The sequence below is a fragment of the Aquila chrysaetos genome, chromosome 5, assembly GCF_900496995.4.
Source record: "Aquila chrysaetos chrysaetos chromosome 5, bAquChr1.4, whole genome shotgun sequence".
Lineage (NCBI taxonomy): Eukaryota > Metazoa > Chordata > Aves > Accipitriformes > Accipitridae > Aquila > Aquila chrysaetos.
The window spans coordinates 52301043-52327747 of NC_044008.1; the positions used below are offsets into that span (position 1 = coordinate 52301043).

Sequence of the window (26705 nt, forward strand, 5' to 3'; positions counted from 1 at the left end):
CAACCACGGGAAACTAGTTTCAGCTACAGAGAAAACAGAATTTCAATCAATGATTTCTCATGACAACTGGGGCAATGCAGTCCATAGAGTCCACTGTATTGGATGGGGTATTTTCACTCCAGGGAAGCCGACTATGGAGTCATTTCCCAAAGACTACCAAGCAACACGAGTGCCTGATCATCTCAAAGAAGTGTTGCATAATTGTTCGCTCTCTTCTTACAAGTGATGTTCAGTAAAAATCATTCTCCTATTGCATTACCACCACACCAAAATAGAATCCCAAGGAAATAATCTCTTATTGGCATCTACTAAAAAAAGAGATAATCACCACCCCAAATTCCTGTCTCAGTCAAAGTTATGATCCTAGAGGCAGAGACGCCCTGGGAACCTCTCAAAGGACTTTGCCATCACTGTTTCTCCTGGGAAAGATCATGGGCATTAACCAATACAGTTAGTATGGCATTTCAAATCCGTTTTCTGCAAGAACCTGACTTTGCATCTAAACAGATAATCTTTGGGGAAAAAAACCCCTAACTCTGTGTTTTTCTAAAAAGGTTAAAAACATTTAGTATTTTGCTTTTTTCTGTGCACAAAATCTCTTTTTTTTAGTAGATGCCAATCACTAGAGTTTTTTTGTTTAAGTCTGTCTCTGCGTAGGGCTTGTATAAGCTGAAAAATGAGCAATTTGAATTCAGTCTTTCAATATAGTTGAAAAGTTTTTGTCCCATCGATACGGCGAGTCTCATTCTAGCAGAGCAAAACCAGGATTGCCTCACGCTGGGGCTAAAGCGGTACCACCAAGGTGCCCTGTTCTTAAGAGAGGAAGGGGCTGTGTTGGAAGGAATTCTTCTAAAGCACCCAACTACGGCTGCAGCTCCTCCGCTATCACATTTTCCTCACTATCTCTTTCCCCTCTTCATCATATGATCCAACAAAGTGTCTCACCCATTGAATGTCTGGAAAATTTAATAAGTTTGATGAGGAAAAGAAAAGTTTCTCCACCAGCTCTATTAAATTCACTGGGTTTCCTGAGAGAAGAGGATCTTTGAACAGCAGCAGGGTATATGACTGCAAGCAGACATTAATTATATTACGCAACTGCCCAATAGCACTTTTCTGAACTATCTGGAAGTTCTACTGCACAGAGAAAGTCAGCATTTTTTAGAGCAGTTTAAACGATAAAACAGAGTAGTAACCATCAGGGGAAAATAAGAATAGCTGTTCCTTCAAAATTTTTTGAGTGATTAGACTAATTTTCAACCTTTCCTGTACATGATCTATTATTTAAGCTCCCACCTTACCAAACAACATCTCTCTATTCTAAACTTTTGTTTTTCCTCCTTTATTGATGCATTTCTAACATAATGGATTTTTGCAAAATGCTTCTATAAGAGAGATCAGAAAGCAGGAGCAGCTGCAAACAAGGCTTCAGATGGCTGTGCCAGTTCTCCCGAGTGCAGTGCCATGTCACTGCTGCTATTAAGCATATTCCTCACCTTGAAAGCCAAATCAAAGAGAATTTTAAAACAAGGAATAAAATTAGAAGACCAAACATGTAGGGGTGAGGAAAGCTAGATCTGATCCAGTACTTACTAGGATAAGTGAAGTCAGAACTAGGCTTTCTTAATCTTTCCTACATTTGTATTATCGGGAAATAAAAATCAGTAAATGCTCTAACTACAACCTTATGTCAGAGGGAAAAGGAGGGAGACAGTCAAGTTTCTACAATTTCTTGGCTTTTCTCATATAATATATAAGCTAACTGTTGCTTCTTTTTTCCACTTGATCTCTTTGTAAGATTATCCTAATGAGTTTTCCCCCCATGGTTTGAAGAACTGAATACAAAGAACAAATTCTATTTCTAAACTGATTTTCTGGGCAAAATTTTCCAATTTATATACTTATAGTTTCTTCTGGTTGTATTAGCACTTTCTTTATTTCCACACAGTTCTGGCTAATATAAATTTGTATTTGATTAACATGTCACTCAATGAGCCCATAAACAAATTGGCATTCAGGGTATTTAAAAACTAGTAAAGTTCTTGTAAAAACACCTTTAGCAAGTGAGAATGCATTTGAATGATTAATAGCCATGTCTTGAAAATAGTAAAGATAATTCTACAAATCTCTTTTTTAGATTTTTAGATCTCAGTAACTTTCTGAGAAGCTACTGTTTAAAAACATGACACTAGTGTAAGCACAGAACATGAAATGTGGGGTCATTTACTTTCAATCCTTTTCAAAAATATGCTGCACTTGCTTGCGCAGCAGAACAACTACAGGGACTCTGAAAGGGTGCTGCAAAAATCACTGCTCTGTAAAGTCCTTGCTGGTTACTGTTTAGAAAAGGAATTTGTGAAGGAATAAAAGCACTTTTTCACCAGATTACAAAAAAGGAGGATGAAGAAATAGTTTCCAGTTGCTGGAACTAAAAAAGGCAAGGAAGTGCAAGTGCATGCAGAGGGGATAAAACACCATTCTCCTTTGCAAAGATGAAGGAATGATGAGCAGAAGGCGCTCAGGAAAATACTTCTAGCCTAGCCACGGGAAAGATTTGTATATAATCAACTTCTGTTTGCTGTATAGCTCTTACCGACATATTTCCATGCAAGCTGATGTTGTTTTCCCTGCTTGAGTGGCATAGCAATAATAAATACATTTATTATTCATTAAATGACATCAAAGTATTTTAATATGCCTCAGCATTTCCAAACAGTGTTCAAATCACAGCAATACAATGCCCTTCTTGCCTAATTTGCTGTAGTAACAGCTAAATATTATAGTTTGCAGTTTAAACTTTCTGAGTGCTGGAAGCAGGGGGTAATTTTCGTCACTGCGTGTTACAGATAAGGTATGATGGGAGAGGTGGCATTGGTGGGACAGTGGGACCTCATCTTGCTGAAGTATGGGACCAAGCATCAAAATACCCGCGTTCTCTGTGACGACACTGCACGCTGACCTCGTGAGTGTAAGGCAAGAAATTTAGGCTACTCCTGAAAATTTCAGCCAATGGGTTTGTATACAGAGCTTGAGCCCATCAAGACTCCTGTTTTCCAGATGATTCTCCAGCTAGTAACCTACATTTGTGTAAAATAACCACAAATCCTTACCAAGTCAGAATACTATTTTTTTTTTTTTTTAAGACCCTTTATATACCAGTGAACACTTCCAGACAGAATGGAGAATCACTTAGGTATCCAGAGTCAAACCCTTAAAAGGAAGATTTTCTCTTAAAAAAAAAAAAAACACCTCCAAAACCACTCCAAAAACCCAACCCAACCCCCAAAAAAACAAACAAAAAAACAGCCTTATGCACAGCTCAGTTCTCCCCTATTTTAAAATAAGATTAATAAAAATTCACCAAGCTCAAAGGGTGTGAAGTGAGGAAAAGGATGTTTCTAAGGTAAAGGCACATCCATAGATAGGTGCTCTAGCATCTGCATGCATTGTTTTGTGTGGTTTGCTGGTTTTGTTGGGTTTTTTTATATACACATAAAAAAATAAGGAAGGAAGGAGGAATCAAGATGATTTACTCTTGTGGTTTTCTCTGCTTGCTGTTTGGAAGCAAGTCTTCACGTTACTGACTTAACTGGCCACAGCGTTCCAGCCTACATTTGCAAGATGGAGAGCTCTGCATAGCATTTTCCTGAGTGCCACTGCATGCCAAGGTAGATAGAAGATGATTTATGGACTTCGTTGTTTATGGGGATAAATGAGGACAGAATTATGCCTAGTTCACAGTGTCCCAAATAATTCCTTGAGGTTATAAAGTTTGCACAGCGCTGTCTTACCATAGGTTTATGCCAGCATAAAATCAAAATAATGGGAGGTGAACTACTGAAGCGGAATGCATAGGGAACGTACCAAAGCACATAGTGCTATAGGAGATGAATTTATCTACAACTGAACCGTATCAGCCATGGAGAAGAACCAAGTTTTATTCCCAGTTAACACTCAGTGCTTCCAGTGAAACACTCCCAGATTGTATTATTGCCACCAAGTGCAGCATTTGGCAAACTAGACAAAAAGTCCTGCAAAGTTTAGGGTATAAGCAAATGAATCTGAAAGCTAAACAGTTTTTCATCTTAAAAGATTAGCACTTGAAACATCTAGCAGCCGTTACCAATGTTGTGGCCTGTTAAATACAAGGAGAGCAGTCATTCATTGATCTAAAAGCAGGCTGCAATACAATGAACAATAAAAGCAGGATACCCTACTCTTTAAGCAGCATGGAGATGACTGCTACCATTCTTGAAAAGAGTTCAGAGACACTATAGACATAATCCTACGTGATTGAAGCTGGCAATAGCATATCACCAAGATGCAAAATAAAGCTGAAAATGAATATGCTAGTCCATTAGTATTGGTGTTATTTACTGCGTGTCTCCCAAATAAGAATATGGAACACCAGGTCTTTAGAGAATGTTTCCCAGAGGTCTGCCTGTGCTGTCTTCTGAGTCCTGACAGTGACAGAAATGCCATTCGTGAATTTCAGCACGTCCTAGAAGCTAAGGCTGATTTTGTCATTTCTTAGCATCACTGCAGTTCAAAACTTAAAACAGAACATGAATCTACTTGTTATAACTCTGGCCAAAGGCTTATTGCAAAGAGTTCTCTTTTTGGTATGTTAACTCTTGCTTTCATAGTAATAAGGTCAGGCATTGAAAAACTAGCTGTTGTTTGGGACAAATGCCACTGTAGTGGTTATATGAGGCTGTGGTCTCCGTAAGTGTGGGATAAGATTTACTATTCAGTTACAAAATGGAAAAGTCCAATATTTGTAAATTAAATGTCCTGTGTTAGGAAGAAAAGCTTGCCAAAGTAGATTTCTATCTACTTGGTCCAAGGCCACAGTTATTTAATGTTTCTGTAAGCAGTAATGCTTTTGTCCTGCAAGACAAATACCCATTGATTTGAGTTTCTAATGACTGCTAGGTCGGGCTTGCTATATATTTGCTTAATTAATTTCTCTGACCTTCCTTCCATTTAATACTCAGGATGACAAACTTCCATTTTAACAGCTGTGTGGATGTTAGTCTGAGGCACTTATGATGTCAAAGGCTTTGTATTAATTTACTAAGCAAGTTATTTCAAGCCATTTTTTTGAAAATATGCCTGGTCAGCACAGATTTATGATTTGTTTTTTCAGCTCAGTCTGATATCATTTGTCACATGGATTTAAATTAATGCATGCACATTGACCTACAGGAAGGAGATGGTTACTGTTTCTTGAGATATGAGGAAATAATCTGAATTCCAGGGAGGATTTCAGATAAATGCATTAATTTTTAAAGTTGGAAAGTTCCTTCCTACTTGTGAATAGCAATGCTTCAATTTTTTGCCTTAACATTCAATAGTAGAGGTAGAGATTGAAAAGAGAAGTACCATATCCAGTACAAAGACTGCAATGTACAGGGTATTCTAGGTGCCATCCAGCAAACCAGGCAAATACTTAGAGCATGCATTTATGTCTGACAGTGTGAGTTGGACTTTGGGTAAAAGTCAAAGGCATAGGAATAGATTGGCTCCTAAATGCTGCCTAGGAACCCCTGTTCTCATTAAAGTCTATGGGAATTTAGGAACCTAAATGCAATTAGGTATCTTGGCCTTACTGCTTTACTTCTCAGGGCTGCCCCAAGTGCATATTTAAAGTTAGGCATGTGCTAAAACCCTTATGTGAAAATTGCATTCAGATAAGTGATCTAAAATTAAAATATCAGTCTGACTCTTGTATGCTTGCAAATCAAATTTATTTTGACAACAGGTTAGCATAAGACACGGCTGAGACAGAGAGCCTAGAGCTAGGTGGGTTGTGTGATTTAATGCTCTGCAATTAAAAGACAAAGCCCAGAGATGCTACTTTTCAAATGTGTGTGTTAAAGTTCTGCCAGGATTCTGTTGCCTGCGTGCATGCCAGTAAACTGGAGCAGTTGTCATGCTACTTCATGGAAAATTGTTTAAGTCAATGATTTATTTACTCTGTTTAAAGAAGGTGGGATAAAACACTGGGCTGGTATTGCCATGATGATTATGCTGTTATTATTTTTTTTTTAATTAATGTTGAGCAACCTGTACTGCAGCCAACTTCAAGACACTTCAGAAGTGCACTTCTCATTCTCTGGCTGGAGAACAAAAGCCTTCATTCTAGACAAGGGTAGGCTAAATAATATTTTCATTCTAGGACCCTACAGAAAACTACTTTTCCTAGAATCCTCCATGCCCAGGCAGAGAAAAGAGTGTCTTGATTTTACTGTCTCATCTTACAGGGGAGATATTAACCTTTTGTTTTTTCCTATCTCTGAGAAATGAAATATAAGCCCAGAACAGATGGAGTCCCAGGTCTGAAGATCCCACCGAGGACAAACTCAAACCCTATCTCCATGCTTCTATAACTCAGTGCACTATTTACCAGGTTAGAGCCAGACATGGCCACTCTCACCCTACTGATCTGGGATAAATGATTATTTCCACCTGTCTATCCAAAACTATCCATCACCCTCCCCTTCCTGGAGGAGCCCTTGCAGTTTGCCAGCACAACTGCCCTTGTGGGCTTACCCAGACCTCCTCTGGGTTATTAAGGGGGAAGTTTCTTAACACTTTTGACAGAGGTGAAACAACACAGATTTTTATATCAGAGATTTGGCATTAGCGTAGAAGGGAAGGAAAGAAAGGAAAGAACAGCTGGGCACAATACCCTTGCCGTGGTTTAACCCTGGCCGGCAACCAAGCACGACGCAGCCGCTCACTCACCTCCCTCACAGTGGGATGGGGGAGAGAATCAGAAGGGTAAAAGTGAGAAGACTCATGGGCTGCGATAAAGACAGTTCAATAGGTAAAGCAAAAGCCACGCACACAAGCAAAGCAAAAGAAGGAATTCATTCACCACTTCCCATCGGCAGGCAGGTGTTCGGCTATCTCCAGGAAAGCAGGGCTCCATCACCCGTAACGGTTACTTGGGAAGACAAACGCCATCGCTCCGAATGTCGCCCCTTCCTCCTTCTTCCCCCAGCTTTATATACGGAGCATGACGTCATATGGTCAGTTGGGGTCAGCTGTCCCGGCTGTGTCCCCTCCCAACTTCTTGTGCCCCCCAGCCTCCTCGCTGGTGGGGTGGGGTGAGAAGCAGAAAAGGCCTTGGCTCTGTGTGAGCACTGCTCAGCAGCAACGAAAACAGCCCTGTGTTATCAACACTGTTTCCAGCACAAATCCAAAAGAGAGTCCCATACCAGCTACTATGAAGAAAATTAACTCTACCCCAGCCAAAACCAGCACAACCCTCAACTCAGCATGTCTGACCACTAACCTCTATCTGTTTCTAGCAGCTGAACTTTATATAACCACTGGAAAAGACTCCTTCAGCTCACATGGGAAACAGTGGGGGGTTTGGTGCTAAAGGCCACGGATATATTGCTGTTGCCGCACTGTTGAAGTCAGTGGGAAAGAGGCAGGTGACTGTCAGTACCGAGTGATAGTATCTGGATTGTGGAAAACCACGTTAATTCAAAGCTGCCTGACCCAGAGAAGAGAGCCATAGTTAACTGCAAACCCATCCTGGTGCAGTGGTATAACACTATGTTGTGTTAAATCCTTAATAGAAACAGTCTTCAGAAGCTATTTTAATCAATTAAGAACAGTTGGACCCTTTAGCACATGGTTACCATCATCTACTTATTATGTACTTAAAATGCAATTATGGACAGGAAAATAATGTTCGTTTTCTATTGACCTCTTTTTACTCCAGTGAATTAAGCCTACTTCTCATCTGCATTCAAAGTCCCAGCTGCTTCCTGACTGAAACAGATCCTGTAGGCTTTTTATATCCAGTAGCAATGCAGCAATGCCATATGTAAGGCCAGGGTGTGTGGGGGAGCTGGGATGGCTCCTGAATTATCAAGCTGTTCCAAGTTCCAGTGCAGAATCATTCCCAGGATGGTGATTCATGAGATAGCAAAGAACCTAGATCCAGTTCCCAGGCTAAGTTTTCAGGGTTAGAAAAGTAATCTTGCTTCTCAAGCTTAAAAAAAAAAAGAGGGGGGGGGGGGGGGGAGGAATATGGTTTTTAGAGTCACTTTCTATAACAGAGCAGAGCTCTGAGACTATTCGTTATCCAACAGATTGAGGGTAGAGTAAGAAGGGTGAATGTATAGTGAAGGAATTTTCCTAAACATATATAAATAGCAAACCATCACACTTTCACTGGAAGAAGCAAAATTTTCAGGAGGAACAAGTTACTATGCTTTGAAATGCATCTCACTTCAGTGACTGAAATATCTTCATACATAGTTTCAACAACCGACAAACCACATCTGAAATTCAGGGCAACGCACAAGAACTCCTGAAAACACAAATGCTCGTATTCCCTAAATGACATCGATACAAGTTGCTTGCTACCATAATTAGCTTTGTCAGAAGACCTTGAATAGAAAGGAATGTAGGGGAGTCCCTGCAGCACAAACCAGCAGATACATGTACCAGAGCGGTGCGTAGTAAGGATGTCCCCAATTTCTTAAAAGCAGGACTGCATTCATTCCTAACCACTGTACTTACATTGTCATTTGATGGACAGATATGCATAGGCTAGCTACATTTCACCTTTAGATTGCTAATACAGTTTCAAGGTTATATTTATAAGAAACCTGGCAAATGCTTTAATTGGTATCCACTGCAGTAGGTCACCAAGGGAAAAAAAACAAACCCCAGCGTAGCATTCAGGAAACTACTTCATAAGCTTAGAGAAGTTTTAAGTTGGGACAAAACAGCCTATCAGGACTTAAGACTTCTGTGAAGACTTTTTACTTTAAACTATACCTTCAGTAGATACCAAAAGAATAATTTGAACACCATTCTTCATGGTCAAGCTTAGGTTTTTATGCTGCTACTGTAATGTAAACACTTCCTACTAAAAATTGCATATCAGTAGAACTGGCCATATCGAATGTCAGATAATTGCTGGGACTTATTTTTCAAAGTCAAAACTCTGCTTGGTCTTCCCTTTGAGAAAATGAGGGTCTTATTAGTTGGCAGAGAAGGGCAGGTGATACCAAGGGGAATTCTGCTTGGGAACGCGATGTTCCAGTTAGAGCATCCTTTCTGGCAGTAAGGTTTTCCTCAGAGACAAAGTTCAGCAGGGTTTCCTGAGGCTGCTTAGCCCTCAGACCTGGTTTGATAGAGGCCTCAGAAGATGTCGAGATGGTGCCTTCAGACATATGGACCCACCCAGCAATGCACAAACCCCACTATCTTTCTCACTGCATAGTCAGTGGTGACTCAGTGTGTGGCACTTGCAAAAAAAAAGTTGAGGGGGAGGAGGGCTGGAGTTTGTGCTAGTCATATCGCTGCATGGTATGGGAAATGCCAAGTGTAGACTGTCAGCCTCTCTGGCCCACTGATTTCATACAGGTGTCCCAGAAGCACAAAGTTTACTCAGTCCAAAAATCACATTGGGTGTCCCTGCTCAGTCCTGACGGACCAGATGTCTCTGTGAATAATACTGCCCTTTATTTTCCTGCTCATGGGGGACATTCGCCAGAAAGATTATGACATTTGTCAGGCATTTGTGCTTTGGTTAACCCAAAAATACTGGGTTAAAGTGAAGCCATCAGAAGTTTCTAGCTGCCAGCAGTCTGCCTGGTTGAAGTCAATGCAGTTTTTGTGAGGCATTTTATTATTAAATAATTTCTCTAGAAATCAACCCACCCACTGCCAGTCCAACGTTTACAAAACTAATTTAGTTCAAGGGTGCTCGCAGTCAGGTAAGTGCAAGCCAAACATTATTCTCTGCTAGGGAAAAGTCATTCAAAGAAGGTACCTAGCAATGTGCAGACCATATTTTAACACGCCCATAAAGTGCTATTTTCTAGCTTAGTGCTATATATCTCTTTGCTTCTGAATGGTTTGCAGTTGCAATGTTCATTCAACCCAGGAAAGATGCCCTAGGCAGCTCTACCATAGGAGCCCCATTATTTACTCAGGATATCACTGCAGGGTTGCTGATCTTGGTAACGTTACATGCATCAGGCTGCTTGTGAGCCGGCTCTCCAACCGCCTTCCCTCACTCTATCTTCTTTAGCGACCGGCCAATACATGTCTTTCTTACTTTGAGGCTTGGTGTATTTATAAGAACTAAATTTTACGGCAGTCCCAGGCTACTTTCCATCGCTGCCCCCCTGCCTCATAGCTGCGGGTGCAGTTGGGGTATTCATGTAAATGTAGAGAGATGCTTGACTAAATCTCAATTTGCAAAGTTCAATTTGCAGAGCAGCCTTAAACAGAAAGCACAGCCCTGTCAGGCACGGACCTGACTTACTGTGGGGCAATGTTGGAGGTTTTTGTTATTAAAGGAGATTCCTTGTGTCTTTGCTTAATACATTACTCTTAGTTAATAATTACTTTCATCTTATTCAGAAGTCATATGATTTTATTTGCCTTCCTTTAGAAACGTTAACTCCTGAACTCTGCTAAAATTGAGGTCTGTGCTTTCCCATTACAGGTGACTCGAACAATCCTGCTCTAAATAGCCAGCTGGAAGCAAAACACGGCTCCTTGCCGGGTCCTGCCATAGAGAATCCCTGTGGCCTGCATTAGGTCCTACTGCACAAAACCTGAGCATCTCACACACCTTTACATCCCAGGCTGTACACACACAGAGGTCTCATTTTTGTGTCAATACAGAACAAAAAAAACCAAAAGAAAATGACAGGGTTTTTTTAGCAGAGGGGAAACAATTTTCCCCCAGCCACTGCAACCAGATAATCCTTCGTGTTAATCTGCAATGACAGCGGAGAAGATCACAGGCTTTGCTAATTTTGTGAATCAGCTAATGTCAGAAACACTGCAAAACTGATGAAAACCAGTTGGCCTTGTTCACCTTCCAAGAGAAGACCTATTCTGACCCACGATGGAGTTACAAAGGCTCTTTCTGCCACTTCACTCTCCCCCTCCTCAATCAAAACCCTGTTTTAAGAAACCTGACTGTTGCTGGCACAAGAGCAGGAGTAGCTTCTGAACCCAGCACTGATGGAATAGCACCAGGCAGAACTGCAGCTGAGCAACAGAAAAGCAAGTGCTGGTTTTGAGCTGTATGTCCTGTCCTTCCAGATGCTCCCAGACTCAGCTGTGACACATTGAACCTGTGGGAGATCTAGAGTCATTCCTTACCATAATGCACAGCACTTAGGACCGTCTAGGAGACCTTGCAGGGAAAACAATCCAAGGAGAAGGAAAGAATGCTTAGTCCAAAAAACCCCAGTTTTAGATCTGCATTTGGACATACGTAAAAATTTGCCTTGGAAAAGGCTAGCTCTGTAATGAGGCATGACTGCAGTGCAGTTAGTTCCTATCCTAACATAAATCTTAACATAGAAGTACTCTAAACAAGGCAGGAAAATTTAGTTAATCCTAATGGTATCATCATATCTTGCTCCCTGATAGTTTTAAAGATCAGTGGCTGGATGCTTTGTACCGAGTTACATGTCTGGAGAGATGGTGTTCAACGCTAATTCTATCTTTTTCAGAACACACGGATTTGGGGATGTAATTTCTGTCTGTTAGATGTGTACTTGTTTCTGGCCCAAAGTCAAGTGTTTTGCAAGACAACTAGCTCCCATTGCCTGCATTTGCAATTAACTAAACCTCCAAGAGCACAGACACAAAATGAGCCTGTGACAATAAATAAACAAATAAACAGTCAGGGGGCGGGCAGAGACCCACTGGGACACATCTCACCTTATTATTCATAGGACTGAGCTGTTTGAGCTTAGTTTCCTTTCATGCATGAAAAGCTTTTGAGGAATCTCATTATTGTACTGAATATGTAAATATAAAGAGACAGAGTTAAACTAGAAGCAAAGACCAGTGCCTGGTTTTAAAAGTATTAGAGCTATATTACTTAAAGATATAGAGATTGAAGCTGAAATTGGATCAGATCTTTAATATTTTCTCTTTTTTAATAGGGAGTTTCCAGGAGTCAGCCTGAAAGCATTTTAGCAATCAAAGAAATAAGAACATGAAAACCTGTTGCTGGGTCAGACCAGTAGTCCATGCAGCCCAGTACTCTGTCCCTGGTAGTGTCAAGGGGAGATGCTCATTAGGGATATCATGTAAGCCTGGCCACATTTGGCACTCCATCCTCCAACATCCACAACTGTTGTATTGGGGAAGTTATAGGGAAGACCTCTGCTTAGTGCTTTCAGTGTCTATTTATGGACCTGTTGCCCATAATTCATCCAACCCCTTTGAGACTGCTGGTACTGTCTCCAGTCTCCTGTGGTGGCAAGTTTTGGAAAGTTACTACCTGCTGAATAAAGAAGTACTTTTTTCTGTTTCAAGCTGATTTCCTACTAGTTCCATTGAATGCCCCCAAGTTTCCCTATTTTGGAAACTGGTGAATTTTTTTAATTAGGAGGAAACCATTTTCCCACCCAACTGATCTCTTTGTATAGCTCAAAGGTATTATTCCTCAGCCACCTTTTTTCCCAAACTGAAGAGTCCCATCTTCTTCAGGCACATGTAAAGCCACTAATCATCCCTATGACCATTTTAGTTGTTCTTAAGAGAGCTCCCTAATAGAAGGTATCTATTCCTCAGCACACGGACCTGCTTTCAAATTACAGTGATCCTAGTCCACCAGAAACCAAAATAATACAGGTGGCTAGAAGGGGAAAACCAGTATTTAGGCTTGGGACATTCGAGCACACTCAGAAGTTAGCGTGATCCCTGCCAGGGAGAAAAGACCTTCCAAACTGCCGAGTCAGTTCAGGCAAGCCCTTATCGCTCCCTGTACATTAGGTTCACTTAAAAATGTTCTTTGTGGCTAATGGCGCATTAATAAGGTATTGGCTGTATAGGACTGTCAGGTGCTGTGCCAGAAACACAGTCTTTTATAAATTGAACATGTACAAAGGTTCTGGCAGTCTGATTCCCAATGACCCACTGACAAGCTACTGATCTAGCTGAAGATGTGGAGATGGAATGTAATTGCACACAATCTTTTTAATCAAGGACTACACTTCCAATAATCTGCTGCACTGACAAAGAAAACAACATCAGGCTGTAATACACGGCTGGAATCAAAGCTCCTTTCAGGACAGTCTTAATTAGAGAGTGGCTCTGACTATGAGTTTTATAGAATAGTCAATGAGCTTCCAGCTGAGGAAAGGACCTTTCTTGAGGTGATGAAATGGCTGGACGTGTACTTAGAGCATGATCAGAAAAAAACCCCACATAGAAACATAAGTAAAACTCAGGCCACGAGCTGTATTTGGTAATACCATCAATACAGATTGGGACGAGAGGGAAGGAGGGAATGAAAAGGCATTAATCACCCCCAAAACCCCAAGCACAAAGCAAGCTATGGCCAAAGCCATCACTAGCACAGATCAGAGCTGCTCCAGGGATGCTGCATTACAGCCTAACTTGCAGCAGCCCCCCAGGGCTTGGGTGCCTGAGGACTGCAGACTTGGAGGTGATCCAGGGAGCATACCCCAGAAACGGGAATGGCGACCAGGGTAAGAGCCATTGCATGGCTTTTCACCACTTGGACAACCTTCAATGTCAGGCTGTGCTGGTGGTCACTAAATCGGTATTCTGTCCACCTCATGCCACTAAAGCCCATTCAGAAAGGGGCCAATTGCTTTACCATTCTCAGAGAACATTTTTGAATGTTCTCTGTCTTTGATTAAACACAAACTGTATTTTACACCCATCCATCTGGCACTTCTCATAAATATATTCTGCAGCTAAAAGATACTCGAAGTTTATGAGTTTATTTTGTCATCCCTCTATATAACCACGTTATAGCAGAATGACCTGTCAGAGAGGTCAAGCAAGTTTAACAGTATTTGCATGGGCTGCTCTTTGCCAGCCAGCCTCGATGCCAAAAAATAGTCTTGGACACATTTGATTTACTAGCACAGATATAGCGCACATGTCCCGTGAAGGGCAAGAGACAGAGACCATGAACAGCTGGAACTTAGACTCAGGAACCTGACTGATCCTTGCTCTTCTGAGCAATGGGCCATTTATCCTTTCACCCATCCTTGCTCGGTGACACACAGAATTTGGAGGCTGCTATATTTGTTATCTACCTACACAGAGCTGGAGGCTAGAGCTCAATTACCCTTAAATTTTTATCAGGATCCTTCACTCCTGCCAGAGCTGTCATGGAAATGTAATGCATGTCCTGCCTCAAGGTTTTGGTTCATTTGTAATAAAAATCATCTGGCCTCTCTCTGAAGGAAAATGCAATCCATCCCCACGGGGAGACAGTTGAAAATATAGTTTATCTGGATGCCAACTGGATCCTCATCAGAAAGAAGCTTTTGTGCAGTATTCACGTGCAGAACTGTACGGAAAGGGGGTGTGTGTGTCTGAAAACAGGAAGATTTTGTGATGTTGAATTGTTTGGCTGGTCGCACTGATTCCAGATGGTGCTCCAGGCACTCAGCATCTCTGAAAACGGGCCAATTTTCCTTCTCCCTGTTCTTATAGCAGTAAGAGAAAAACTGTTCTCTTGAGAAAAGAAAACAGGGAAAAACTAGTAATGATATTTCTACTTCTCCTGTTGGCAAATTATAACCAAAATTAGCTAACATGCTGCAACAATTCTGGCTTTCCAGCTGGAGAGGGTGAGGAGCAACGAGCTTCTCTGGATGTCTCACGTAGCACAAAGCACTGCTCCCTGAAACAACCCTAACCCAAACTCATTTCAGATCACCTGGGGCCCCTAACTTTTCATTTCAGATCTTCAATTATTTTTTTCTCCAATTCCTCATACCAGTGAAGAGAGATAAATCTGTTTAAGTACGGTTGTTTTTGCCAACATTTTCTAAGCGTTGTTGGGTAAGGATCAAAAACACTTCTGGGCTTTGGGGCTGTTCTTTCTGTAGGTCCATTTTTGCCCAGTGACCTGGGAACAGATGCTGAACAGCATATAACATCATGTCCTGCTTTGCAGTCAAATCCGTGTTCCTACACAGGAGCACCTCTACATCCCATGGCTTACTCATTCAGTCTTCAATACTCCTTTGCAAAATTTTTTCAGTTTAAGATACAAAGTAGTTCAGCTGGCATCATGCCTCTGATTACAGGACCACAAAGAAACAGAGAAATAGCACAGTAAATTACGTGCGTGAGCACAAGCGACAAACTTCACCCTTCCTGTTCCCCTCGGACTAAACCGGTTCTGAAAAGGAACAAACACGAGCAGTGTCTTTGATGGGAGCCCTGTGCAAAACTTGTGTCATTTTATTTGGAACCAAAACACACTCTGGACTTTGAGTTTTATTTTTGCCTATGTTTATTTGATGAAATCCCTCTACCCACAAATTTCTGAAGTATCAGAAAAGTCTGTATTAAAAAACTTTATGAATTAGTTATCAATATGGATTGATGAGCACTTGCTTACACAAACCTACATCTTTTACTACAGCAAAGCTACCTCTAACTTTTTTTTTTTTTTCTGTTTTGCCTCTAACTTATTAAATCAATACCTTCTTGACTAGGAGTTTCCTTCATTAGTGAGAATTTAGCTTTTCATTTTAAGTAAGCAATTCAGAAATGAAGCAGGGCTATGTGATTTCTTCATGCCAATGTTTGTGGCAGTTCTTCGGGTGTAACCCCGCTATTTTGATAAGCATTCATCCACAATACTTTTCCTCAAACATCAAAACATTGATACAGCCTCAATCTGACCCAGCCGCATGTAGCCTTTCAATATGAAAGGGCAAAAGATGTGTCTCTGAGAAGTATCCTGCAAGTTAGAGAATATTGGACATCACCACCACAAAGTAGATATTCATGTAAAAAGGAGTTGCTGTTCTTCCTTGAAGTGCACCTTTTGTTTTTGTAAAAAAAAAAAAAATAAAAAAAATCTTCAGAGCAGGAGTGGAAAAATTATGTTTTTCTTTTTTCCTCCCTGTCAGCTTTGCTGCAGTGAAAAATTTCCACATAGCTTTGCTTGTAGTTCTCCTGGCTAACAGCCACACTTTAATTTATAAAATAACTGACAGGACCAACAGGCATGTTCTTCTCCTTCCATAGGATTTAAACAGCAGAGAGTTTAAACAGCAGATACTCCATTAAAATGAGTTCATATCATATCTATTCAGACCTTACAAGCTTTGGCTTAAAAGCCAAATCCATTTGTTTTTCTAAAACTCCTTTATGTTTGCTAGTCACCATGATGAAAAGGGATGCACACACTGTGCATCATAGCACTGACTGATAAGAAAAGCAGCTTCGGACCCCTTATCAAAATACGTATTGAATGAAGGATGGTCCTGCTGCAAGACAGACATTCCTTTTCAAGCCCATCTAAACTTTACATATCATAGGTATTGCTTTGCGTTTTCCTGGCATCATCTACTAAAGGATTTCAGTCCCTGATGAATCAATGTTCCCAACAGCCCCCCTGGGTAGAAGCGAGTACCGCAAGGAGGACGGGTTGAACCACGTTACAAATCACTGCAGCTCTCACACCCACAGCAGAAACGCAAACAGGGAACTAAAGAAGTGTCCCCGCAGCATGCACAGGAGACACGGATCTCTTTTTCCCAGGGCTGAGCTGGGCTATCGGCTCGCACATTGCTCAGAGCCTGGCCAGCCGAGGACGGTACTAGGGAGGTGTAGCAAAAACCCCTCGACTGGGGTCTGAGGGAGCAGTGGATGTCCTTTCTTCTCTTGCTCCCTTATGGATTGTAAAGCAGCCGCTACAAAGGCAACGTTACAGCCTCAGGCCTGGCTTACCTGCCCTTGTTAACTGGCGCGTTGCTTAAGCCCTAGCACTTCCCACTGTTGTGCCCAGTAGCCAGCAACTCATAAGGTCCATCGCTGATTCTACCCCACTTTTTTACCTCTGAACTACTATTTCCAGTCTCTGAAAAAGGTTCCTAGATGTTCTCAGGCTCTCACTTCGGCAAAGTTTAGTCAAGGATTATCCGCACAAGTTGAACTTTGGGAGACTGGAGGTGTTTTTCTCTCCAGAACCCAACTGTCCATCAGTTTGCTCAATAGCTTTAAACAGCAACTTGCTCCCAAGCACAACCATCTATTTTTTTATCTCTTCTTAACAAGTAATACCACATGCTCCTCAAGTGAGTGAGAAATGATTATTTGATTTAGGATGCTCCCAAATTATAAGCAGCCCACAGTTATTTTAAGTGTATGTTCCATCTTTTTCTCAATGAAGATTAATGTTATTCTTGCCATGGGGCTATGTAAGAAGGAAATATTTGTGCAACAGCAAATTTTAACACCTTCCGCAGATTGATTTATGCGTTTATTTGGTTTCAACTTTTTGGGCACCCATAAATGATGTCTTTAGTCTTCTGAGGGAATACTGACATCCAGTAATTTATGACTGGCTAAAAGCAAGTGTGTTGAGGGAAAACTATTTGTCTCTTGACCATAACTGAGTGAGCTAGATTGAATAAATGAGTTTGCATAAACTAAGCTGAGCATGAAGATTTGAAGTCAATATGTAAAGCAAGCAAAAAAAGTCAAAAACAAACCAAAAAGCCAAACAGTGGGTTAAAAACAAAGATTAAACCTACCTGTTTGCTACAGATACATAGGAGAAATCATGCTCACAGGAAGCCAGAGTTACTGAAATAAAGTATTGATTTTCTGCTGAAAGAACTGTAAGTATAAAAGGACAATTAATTTTTAAATGAAAGTAACGGTCATATTATTGCTCTCTGGATATAGAAAGAAGCTCATCTGTCTATATCTATCTACAGCATTTGACTCTGTGCTCAGGGGCAGTGAGATTTTAATCAAACCTAGATTGTTAAGAATATTAGAGTATGATTAAGTGTCCCAACTACTCTTTTATAGATTTGAACTTCAAATTGAAGGTGAGTTCATTTCACACGCACACACACAATACACACCTGAAGTAGCACTTCACCTTCCTTCCCTGCCATTCACCTCTACTCCCTTGCCTGAGCAACACCCTGTCCTGTTGAGTCCCCTCCCCTGGGATTTGGGGTCATCTTTGGCTTGTTCTTCTCTCCAGCCTTCACATCCCACACCTTAAAATTCCTTTCCATACCAACTTCTCAGAGTAACCATCTCCGCAGGCATCCTGAAAATAACCAGGCAGGCTCTTACCACCTCACAGCTTTAATTACTACAACCTCCTCTCCTACGGCTTTGACAAACGTCTCTCCCTACCACTGCTCCAAATAGCACTGCAGAGGTCAGCTCACTGCAGAGGTCAGCTCCTGCTCCTTCCCCCAGAGCTTCGCCCGGACACCCGTGAGCCACCTCCCCTTCCAAGGGCACAACAGCCTCTCCCCAGCTCTTCCCACCATCTATCCCCATTACAAAAGGCCAGTCCGTGCTTCCCTTTGGCCCTTGTTCCAGCATCTGTCACTCGGTCAGCACCCAAATCCCCTTCAAAGATGGGAGAGGAGCCCTGCAGAGGCTGTCTGCAAAGTAAGTAAAACCTCGCTGTCCTGCTGGTACTCAAGGTGTTGAGTCATCAGCCTTGGGTCCCCAGCCATTACCTGTCTCACCATCTGCTCTCCAAGCCAAATATTCTCTTTTCTCCACCCTTAGACTGTAAGTTCCCTGGAACGGCTGCTGTCGTTTTGGTCCATGCTCACAGAGACCTTAGCATGGTAGGTACGGTTCATGGCAAAGTCCTGATGCCCATATACAGCGATGAGGAAGAGTAAGGTTTTGAGCAATCTTTCTGTGAGTTGATAACTGGTGCTGCTGAGCAGGAGCTCTGGACTTTGGGCCATAAGAAATTTTAGAGAGTTAACAAAGTTGAGTGGGAAAATGGGTTTGTCATCCAGCAAGTTTTAAGAGTTTGTCTGGTTGAAATTATTTTGTGTGCATATAAAAAAGAGTATCAACCCACATCAGACTGAAAAAAAATCCAAATCATTAATAGTTTTTAATTCCTGGTATATCAGTTCAGATCAATCAAATAGTTTTATTTAAGCAACTGAAATGTTTCACTTTGATTCTGGCCATTTTTTTAAAAAAAGGTTAAAAAAATCCAAAAACTAACTAAAGATGCAGACTCCTGAGCAGTATCAATTCAGACCTGGTTGATCTTTCACTATGAATTAAAAATGGGATTTTTGCTTGTTTAAGAAGAAATAAAGATATGACGACTTTGGCCTTGAACGTCACTCTTTGTGTCATAAATGTTCTACCACGGAGTGTCTGACAAATAAATCCATCTTGTGTATGACTGTATCTGATTGCCTCAGGCTGTCACTGGAGCAATTCCCAACCGCTTAACGAATCCGTAACGCCCACATCCTGCGTGATGAGCAATTGTGAATTATTTTTTTTTTTCCAGAACACACCGGTGAGGAGAACTGCTTCCAGGTCTGGGTGGACGTGAACCTGAGTGGAGCCTGAACGCCGTTAAAGCCACACTGACTAACAAAACTTTTAAAATATGACTACAGTAAGGATTTTAACTCCACAATGCTGCCATGCTGGGATGTGACAAGCTTCCTACCCAGGTCTGGAAGGTAGGGATCTGCTTGCATATATGAAATCACATAGTTTCCCTTCCCTCCCTTCCCCTCCCTGCACATCTGTTGTTTTGGGAAAGGAGTACAGAAGAAAAAAAAGAAAATGTTTTGAAATATATCCTATGGGTTGAGATGAGCAGAAAGATGATTAACCAGCATAGGAACTGGTATGGTTTAGACCAGCTCTCTGCAATATATGTGGGTACATTATTACCTTTTATTTAAAGTGACAGTGCTAAGATTGTCAGGTCTGGGAAAAAAAACATGTCTTTTAAAGTATCATGCATAGGTAAGAATGATTGCAAAATTCAGCCACACGGATGAGCACAAATGTTACATAGAGTCTGTAACAGAGCTGGTGTACTAAAGAGGATGCCAACATATCTCTTTCTGCTTGTGTACATAAGGTCATAAAAAATGAATATATCCTTTCTTCTGTGGCAATCCCTCATGAAAAGAGCACTGGGAAACACAAAACAAACAGCAGAGCACAGACAAAATGCTCAGGACGGATTCTTCATTGAGGTACCAAAGCTCTTTACCCCCAGGCCATGGTCCCTGACCATTCTTGCACATGACTGCCAGGCTGCAGGGTCTCCTGACCGCACGAACGGTCAGACAACAACAAGCTGGGGAGACCAGGGCATCAAAACGAGATGATGCCGACCCCTCTGAAGAGACACAGCTGCTGCCTAGTCCTGGCCCTGGCCCCCACTTTTGGCACTGAATTACACTGCCCACCACAAGCCAGCACAGCTCCATCCGTGGGATGATGAGTCTGCCTGCAGCACCCATCTATTCTCAAAGGAGTTAGAGGGGGAGAGATTGTATTGAAACACCTGGGGATTTACAGAAGAGCAGACGCTCAGGACTGCTAAACTGCCTAATAGTTTGAACCAGGAATTGCCCTTCTTCATCTGTTGGCTTTGTTTAAACCAAATTATATTTTCAACAAATCTGAAGAAATTAAAAAAATATAACTCTACAGCTCAGTGCTGACAAGCTGGAAAAAAAAAGTCATTTTCTACAATTCAGCTATTCAGAGAAAACTTGATCATTCAAGTATGAAATTTTATAATTGTTTCTGCTAATCTTTCCCCCCACACACACATATGCTGTCAACATCGCCTGTGCTGGTAAATAAGAGCAAATCATCCAGCCAACCAGTCTGTAGTCAGAGCAAGAGTTAGTTTCAATAGCACTGACTGATTTCACAAGCCACACGGGGATCTGCAAAACCATTCTGCTAACGTACACAGCACATTCCCTCCATGGCTGAGACAGATGGTAGGATGTGCAGGCAGAGCCTCCTCCAGCATGGACCAACTCTGCTTCAACCTGTAAGACACTTCCACCTCCAAGCCTGGCTATACTGCTGGGCACCAAGGAAATGAAAGGGGAGGTTAAGGCATTGGCCAAGCAAATGGGAAATAAGCAGAACAAGTTGTTCAGCTATTATAGAGATGGAAGACCACAAGTACCTGGCAGACAGCGGGGAGCAGCACGTAGCTGCTGTACCCTCCCTCCCTCACGTATGTAAGCACATCATTGCCATGCAGCAGCCTCAGCTGTCTGTGCTGGGAGACACAAGGCATGTTGGATATTCACATGGGAACAAGCTTGTTGCCTCCCTATATGCTACTGTATCCACAGGCAGATCCCTACCTGCAGTGGTACTAAAGGGTTTTTAGGAAATAATAATCAAACAGCATGCCCATGGTAAAACCAGGGAGCTGGACTTTCTCAGGAGGAACCAGCCCTGGTGAACACATGCAAATAACTCCTTTCACATCTGAGGACCATCTCTTGCTGGTCCTCAGATGCGTGATCTAGAACAGTAGTATGTTCCAGCAATAATAAATTAATCTGGAGAGAACTGCCTTAGACTCAAGCCCGTTCCAGCACTTAGCACCATGCAGCACTAATAACTGTCTCTACACTGCCAAGCCCGCTGAAATGCAATTGCAATAACTAACAGCATAGAACACCAGCAAATGCCTTCTGACACCTAATCCACCACGTGACTCGGATGAGCACGAACATTATGTTGGTGCGGCTCTGACAAGCTGGACCTGCAGAGGAAGCTTCCCCCTCTGACAATGCTGGTGCACAGACAGATTCAGGTGAGCAGTCAAGCCGTGAGTGAGGAGAGCAACTTGGAAAGCCAGGCCCTTCTGGCCAGCCCCAAGAAATACATTCTCCATCAGTAATGACTTAATGTAGAGTAGTAGTCACAGCACAGAAACGTTATCAACTTTACGGGGAGAGCAGAAGGATGGAAGACACGTAATGTATACAACCTCAAGAATAGAGCTTTTTGGAAAAAATATTTATATTCCCACTGAAATGCTGACTTTTTGGCAAAACAGATCAACCTAAACCTGAAAGCATTAGATTCAAGCTATCGCTGTAATTTCCTGTGCGAACTACAGCTCAGATGCCATATGCTTTTACTCTGCTCTCTGGGTAAAGCTTTCTGCCTGGCGTATCCTCTCCATAACATGCTTTTCCCTTCCCATAGGAGAGGGGGCTGCATGACAGCTCAGGCGTTTCATAGGAAACATCATCCAGCCACAGTCCTGGGGGCAGAGGCAAGCAGAAGGATGCAGCACTTGAACCACAACTCCCATGAGGTGGTGTGATGCCATTTTGAACAGAAAAATCTCCAAGGGATGGATGTCTACTTGAAACCTCAGATGATTTTCCGAGTAAACGATTCATCTTTTAGAAGAAAGTACATTTGATTGAAAATGCAGGTTTTCATCAAAGATCAGTACTGATGGAAATTACCAGGTAGTTCTGATATTCTGCAGGAGGTAACAGTGTGAAATAACAACACACGGTACAATAGCCAGAATGTCAGGAGGGAAAAATCAAATCCATCCTTGTTGGACCTTCAAGGACTGGGCTACATTAGTAGTTTTGATAACATTTTTTTTCTTTTGCTCCACAAAAATGTATCCACACTTAATACTCAGCCTTGCTGACGAAGTCTTGACTCTTTTTCACCAAATGAAGCCATAAACTGTAACGTAAGATCTCTTGGCTGGTGAAGTCGAGTGTTAATAGAGTCTTCTGGGAATAATAGACCTCTGATCAGGCCAGGTGAGCATTACATGCCTGACCCCACTCTTCAATGATGTCTTCATGAGCCCAAACTAGCCGGTCCATCCTAAGGATGTGACTGTTAAATACATGCGATGTCTGCTTGGTTTCATTCACTTTGTGCCATCAGCTTCTCTTTCATCTCCCTGCTGCAGGACCGGCTGTCACAGTAATTTCTGTGCTTTCAGGAAATTAAAAAAATCTGCCGTCCTTGTGCTTAAAATAGACTAGAGGGCCCAGCTGATTTATACTTGCCTTGTAGGATCTAGGAGGTGGTGAGATGGGAAAACAACTTGAAAGGAGTAAATTATGAGACAGAGAAGGAACTGTGAATTTTAAAATAAAAGGTCCTCAGTTCACTCTGAGAAAAATTCACAGGGCACAAGAGTTCAGGAGTCACTGGGACACCCACTCACAGCTGGCACAGCACGATGATGCAAGAACACAGTGCTCCAGCCAGATGTGAACCGCTACTGCAATAGCCCTGCCAGCAGCATCAGCTCACTGGAAATGTAACGAGGCAGACTTGACTATGTAGATAAAACCTGTATTTGGGATTTCCTCACTGCATTAATGTAGTTATAGAGAGCAACTGGACCATTTGATACCCAAGTTTCACCCAATTCTCCCTGTGGTTCAATATCTTCCCTTTCCCATCTCTGTTCTCCAAACGAAGCAGGGATCGGTTCTTAGATTGATTATTGCATTTGATGTGAACAACTTCTTTGTTGTTGTTTGCTTTAAAGAGGCATTCCATATTCCTGCTCTTTTACAGTAGTAACCCTCAACACTTCTACCCCCCACCTTGGCCAAAGGTGGATGTCAGGCAAAGTTTCCCCCATCACTGGGCAGTGACTCAATTCCATGAGTCAGGTCAGTTCCTCTCCTTCGGCATCATCATACAAAGCCATTTGCATTAGCAGCTAATGAACTATCCAGAGGCAAACTTGCAGAGGCAGAAGGGAGTCAACCTCTGCTGAAGCCATTTTGGTTATGGATTCAGATGATGAAGTCAGAAGAGACCTTCAGCTATGTAGACACCTGCATCAAAAATGATAATCCTTGTACTAATCGTGTCACCACATGTACCTCTTTGGCTGATAAAACATCCACTTAAAAATGATATTGCTCCTAAAAATCTTCAATTGCCTGGAGAACCTATGAGTACCAGAGATTAAATGTTATGGAAAATAAGTACGCATAATTTTCACTTTGCTTTGTGCCAGTGAGAGACGGAATATTTGGACAGAGCGGAAAATTGGGATAAAAACAGTCTGCTCTGCCATTTGTCTGCTCTTTCACAGTAGCAGAGGAGGGGAAATATTTTTATGATTGGGAAATGCTGAGACGAGAACAGTGTCTGTACCTCTTTTAAGAGATGATATTTCAAGTGGATAGTGTTCATTCACCACAGCTTCTCTTTTCTTTGTTAACATCTCCTTTTATTGTCTAATATTTTAGCAAGAACCATTCATGGGCTAAATTAAGGTGGAGATGAGGTTTCTTCTGTTCACAGCTCTCAGTTACCTGAGCTATGACACTTCCAGCAAGTTTATTTTCCTGCAAGAATATATCACAGAGATTTTCTGTTTCCAGTTCTACCCCCGAGTTTCCCCATACTCAAGAGCAGCAATCACTTGTGTCTGACACCGTGTTTGTTTTGCAGGTGGTTGATGATGTTAGGAATAAATATAAACCCAGATGAAGAGCAGCATAAGCAATGGAAGGACCAACCCCAGAGCCTGTGTATGTTGACGTGGACAAGGGACTGACATTAGCATGTTTTGTCTTCCTCTGCCTCTTCTTGATTGTGATGATTATTCGCTGTGCAAAAGTTATCATGGACCCTTACAGTGCCATCCCTACGTCTACATGGGAGGAGCAGCATCTAGATGACTGAAAGGACTTCACTAGACAGAGCCATAAAATGCTGCGATCCAGGAGGCCTTTTCCCACCTGGAAGGCTAACACACAAACAGCCATTTTCAGATATGCAGGGCAACGGCAATATCTCTAAGAGCACATAGTGTAAATGACTCTTGCTCAACAGATCAGGATATCAGCAAGCCATTCTGGCAGCACAGTTTAATACTATGCAGCAACCCTTATTTTAATGAAAACAGTTATCATTGTAACTCAAGTAGCACAAGACTCTTTGGACTTTTCCTAATGTAACTCTTGGTCTAGCACAGTTTGTCCTCCCCTCAATATCTCCTGCAAATCCAGGGTAACCATCAGAATCTGGAAAAGCAACAATTTTGTCTTTCCTGGAAATAGATTGCTTCAAATATCTTCCTCAGTCACTATATTTGTGTTTCAAAAAAGGCCCAGATTTTATAATTGTGTATCCCAGAGCATCATTAAGTAGAAGCACTAAAGCACCCCTGGTTAAGTAGTGTTATACAAGCAGATTTATTCTCGACTCACTTGGTTCTGCACATACACTCCCTACCCCACTGCAGCCATATTTCCAGTGATCAGGATACAGAAGCTCTCAGACTACAGTTCCCAAGGGGGTCATGGACTACTCTTGACCCTGCAGCACCACCTCACTCTATCCTACTCAAACTAGGCATATCATCTGCTACGGGTCCATGGATTAGCCAGATGTGTCAGACCACTTACTATGAGCTTGGTAGCACCCAGAAGTCCATGGAGCAGAGCTTGGACACTGCTGGTTTCAACTACATAGAACTTGTGGTGATTTTCAAAGAGTGATTCCACATGCAACTTCATCCATCTTTTGTTTCAGGTGCACTTCAGTGGGATGAGACATGAATACAATGATAAAGACAATAAGCAAAGAGACATCGCTCCTAGCTTTGTCACTCAGACAGACTCCACAGCATAGCAGTTACAGTAACATACAATAATATGCGTTCTACCTCGGAGAAATTCAGCACCTTTAAAAGAAGAATTTTCCCACAAATTTGTAAGGTAAATAGCTGTATGTTTCCTTCTCTCGATTCATTAAGACAGCCGTTATGCAAGAAGGCATAAGTGAACATGGGAGCTTTGGAAATTTATTATTTACCTTTTGAAGAGTGGGGACTGAGGGATTCCCATGTCCTCTACTCCCTAAATTCTAAGGTTTGCTCACAGCTGCCTTTTTTAGTGACTACATGTTTGGCTTATGGGATTGTAAGGAGCTGCTGAAGCAATAAGGAGAAGGTACTGCAACCACAACAGGCATCATGAGCGGACAAGACTTGAAAGCACAAATCTGCAAGAGGGGCGTTTCACTATTTCTCCTCTTCCTTACCATCCTATCTGACCTCTAGGTTCTTGCCATAAGGCAATGCACAGTGGGTGAGAAAGGTGGAACCAAAGGTTGTAGTGAGGAATCAGGACATAGGCTTTGTAGGTTACTATTCTCAGCTCTGACAGATTTGTTTGATGACCACATAAGTTACTTCTTTATGTGCCTCAGTCTACTCATCAGTGAAATGGGTACAATGATATTAACTTGTCTCACACTGTTTTGTCTGTCTCATAACACCAGAAAGCACTTGGAGAGCCTTAGATAGGGACACAGAAATAAGGTACTGATTTACAACTCTTTCTTGCAAAACTAATAGGGAAGGTCTGAATCTTAGTATACAGCAAGGGAAGTTCTCCCCAGGCAGAGGACTTGTCCAGACCTTCATTTACTCTCTTATTAAGATGGCAGTATTTTGAGTCATGCCAAATGGCACCTGGCTTTGTTAAATATTCCACTGATTTCTGAGGACGGTCTGGATGGCGCTTAGCACTGTGATTACAGAGATCCCAAAATAGCAGGCTATGAGGCACATGGAGATTTTTGCATGGATTTTTTGCACTGCACAATTTTTGCTAATCTCTGTTGTAGGAGATCCCATTTGGGAGGCAGGAGATTTGAGGATTGGCTTTAATCCTGCTATTCTCTAGCAGGAGACCTCTACTGCTTCAATTACCCACTGCAGCTTGCTCATCAGGCTGTTATTTAGCCCCCGTTTCTGCTAGCCAGTTAATCAGCAGTAACTGAGGACTTTTTCAGACATGAATGTTAATGTTCACCATACTTTGAGCAAACACATTGGTCTCTCTTATTCATGAATGTGTCTACCCGTACCATAGGAATGG

At 41.9% G+C, this 26705-nt stretch overlaps 1 protein-coding gene across 2 annotated transcripts in view; it reads left to right on the top strand.

The window, feature by feature from the left end:
* CTXND1 (cortexin domain containing 1) overlaps positions 1 to 25716 on the top strand; it is a 35897-nt gene extending 10181 nt beyond the window's left edge. The window contains exons 2-3 of one of the 2 annotated variants that reach the window (XM_030015276.2): positions 19316 to 19493; positions 24268 to 25716. In XM_030015276.2, the coding sequence (XP_029871136.1) occupies positions 24322 to 24501 (180 nt within the window). In that variant the 5' untranslated portion in view covers positions 19316 to 19493; positions 24268 to 24321 and the 3' untranslated portion in view covers positions 24502 to 25716. Of the gene's footprint in view, positions 1 to 19146; positions 19494 to 24267 lie in introns of those variants that run through there. The other variant, XM_030015277.2, reaches the window with a different exon arrangement.
* The last annotated feature ends 989 nt before the right edge of the window (positions 25717 to 26705 follow it).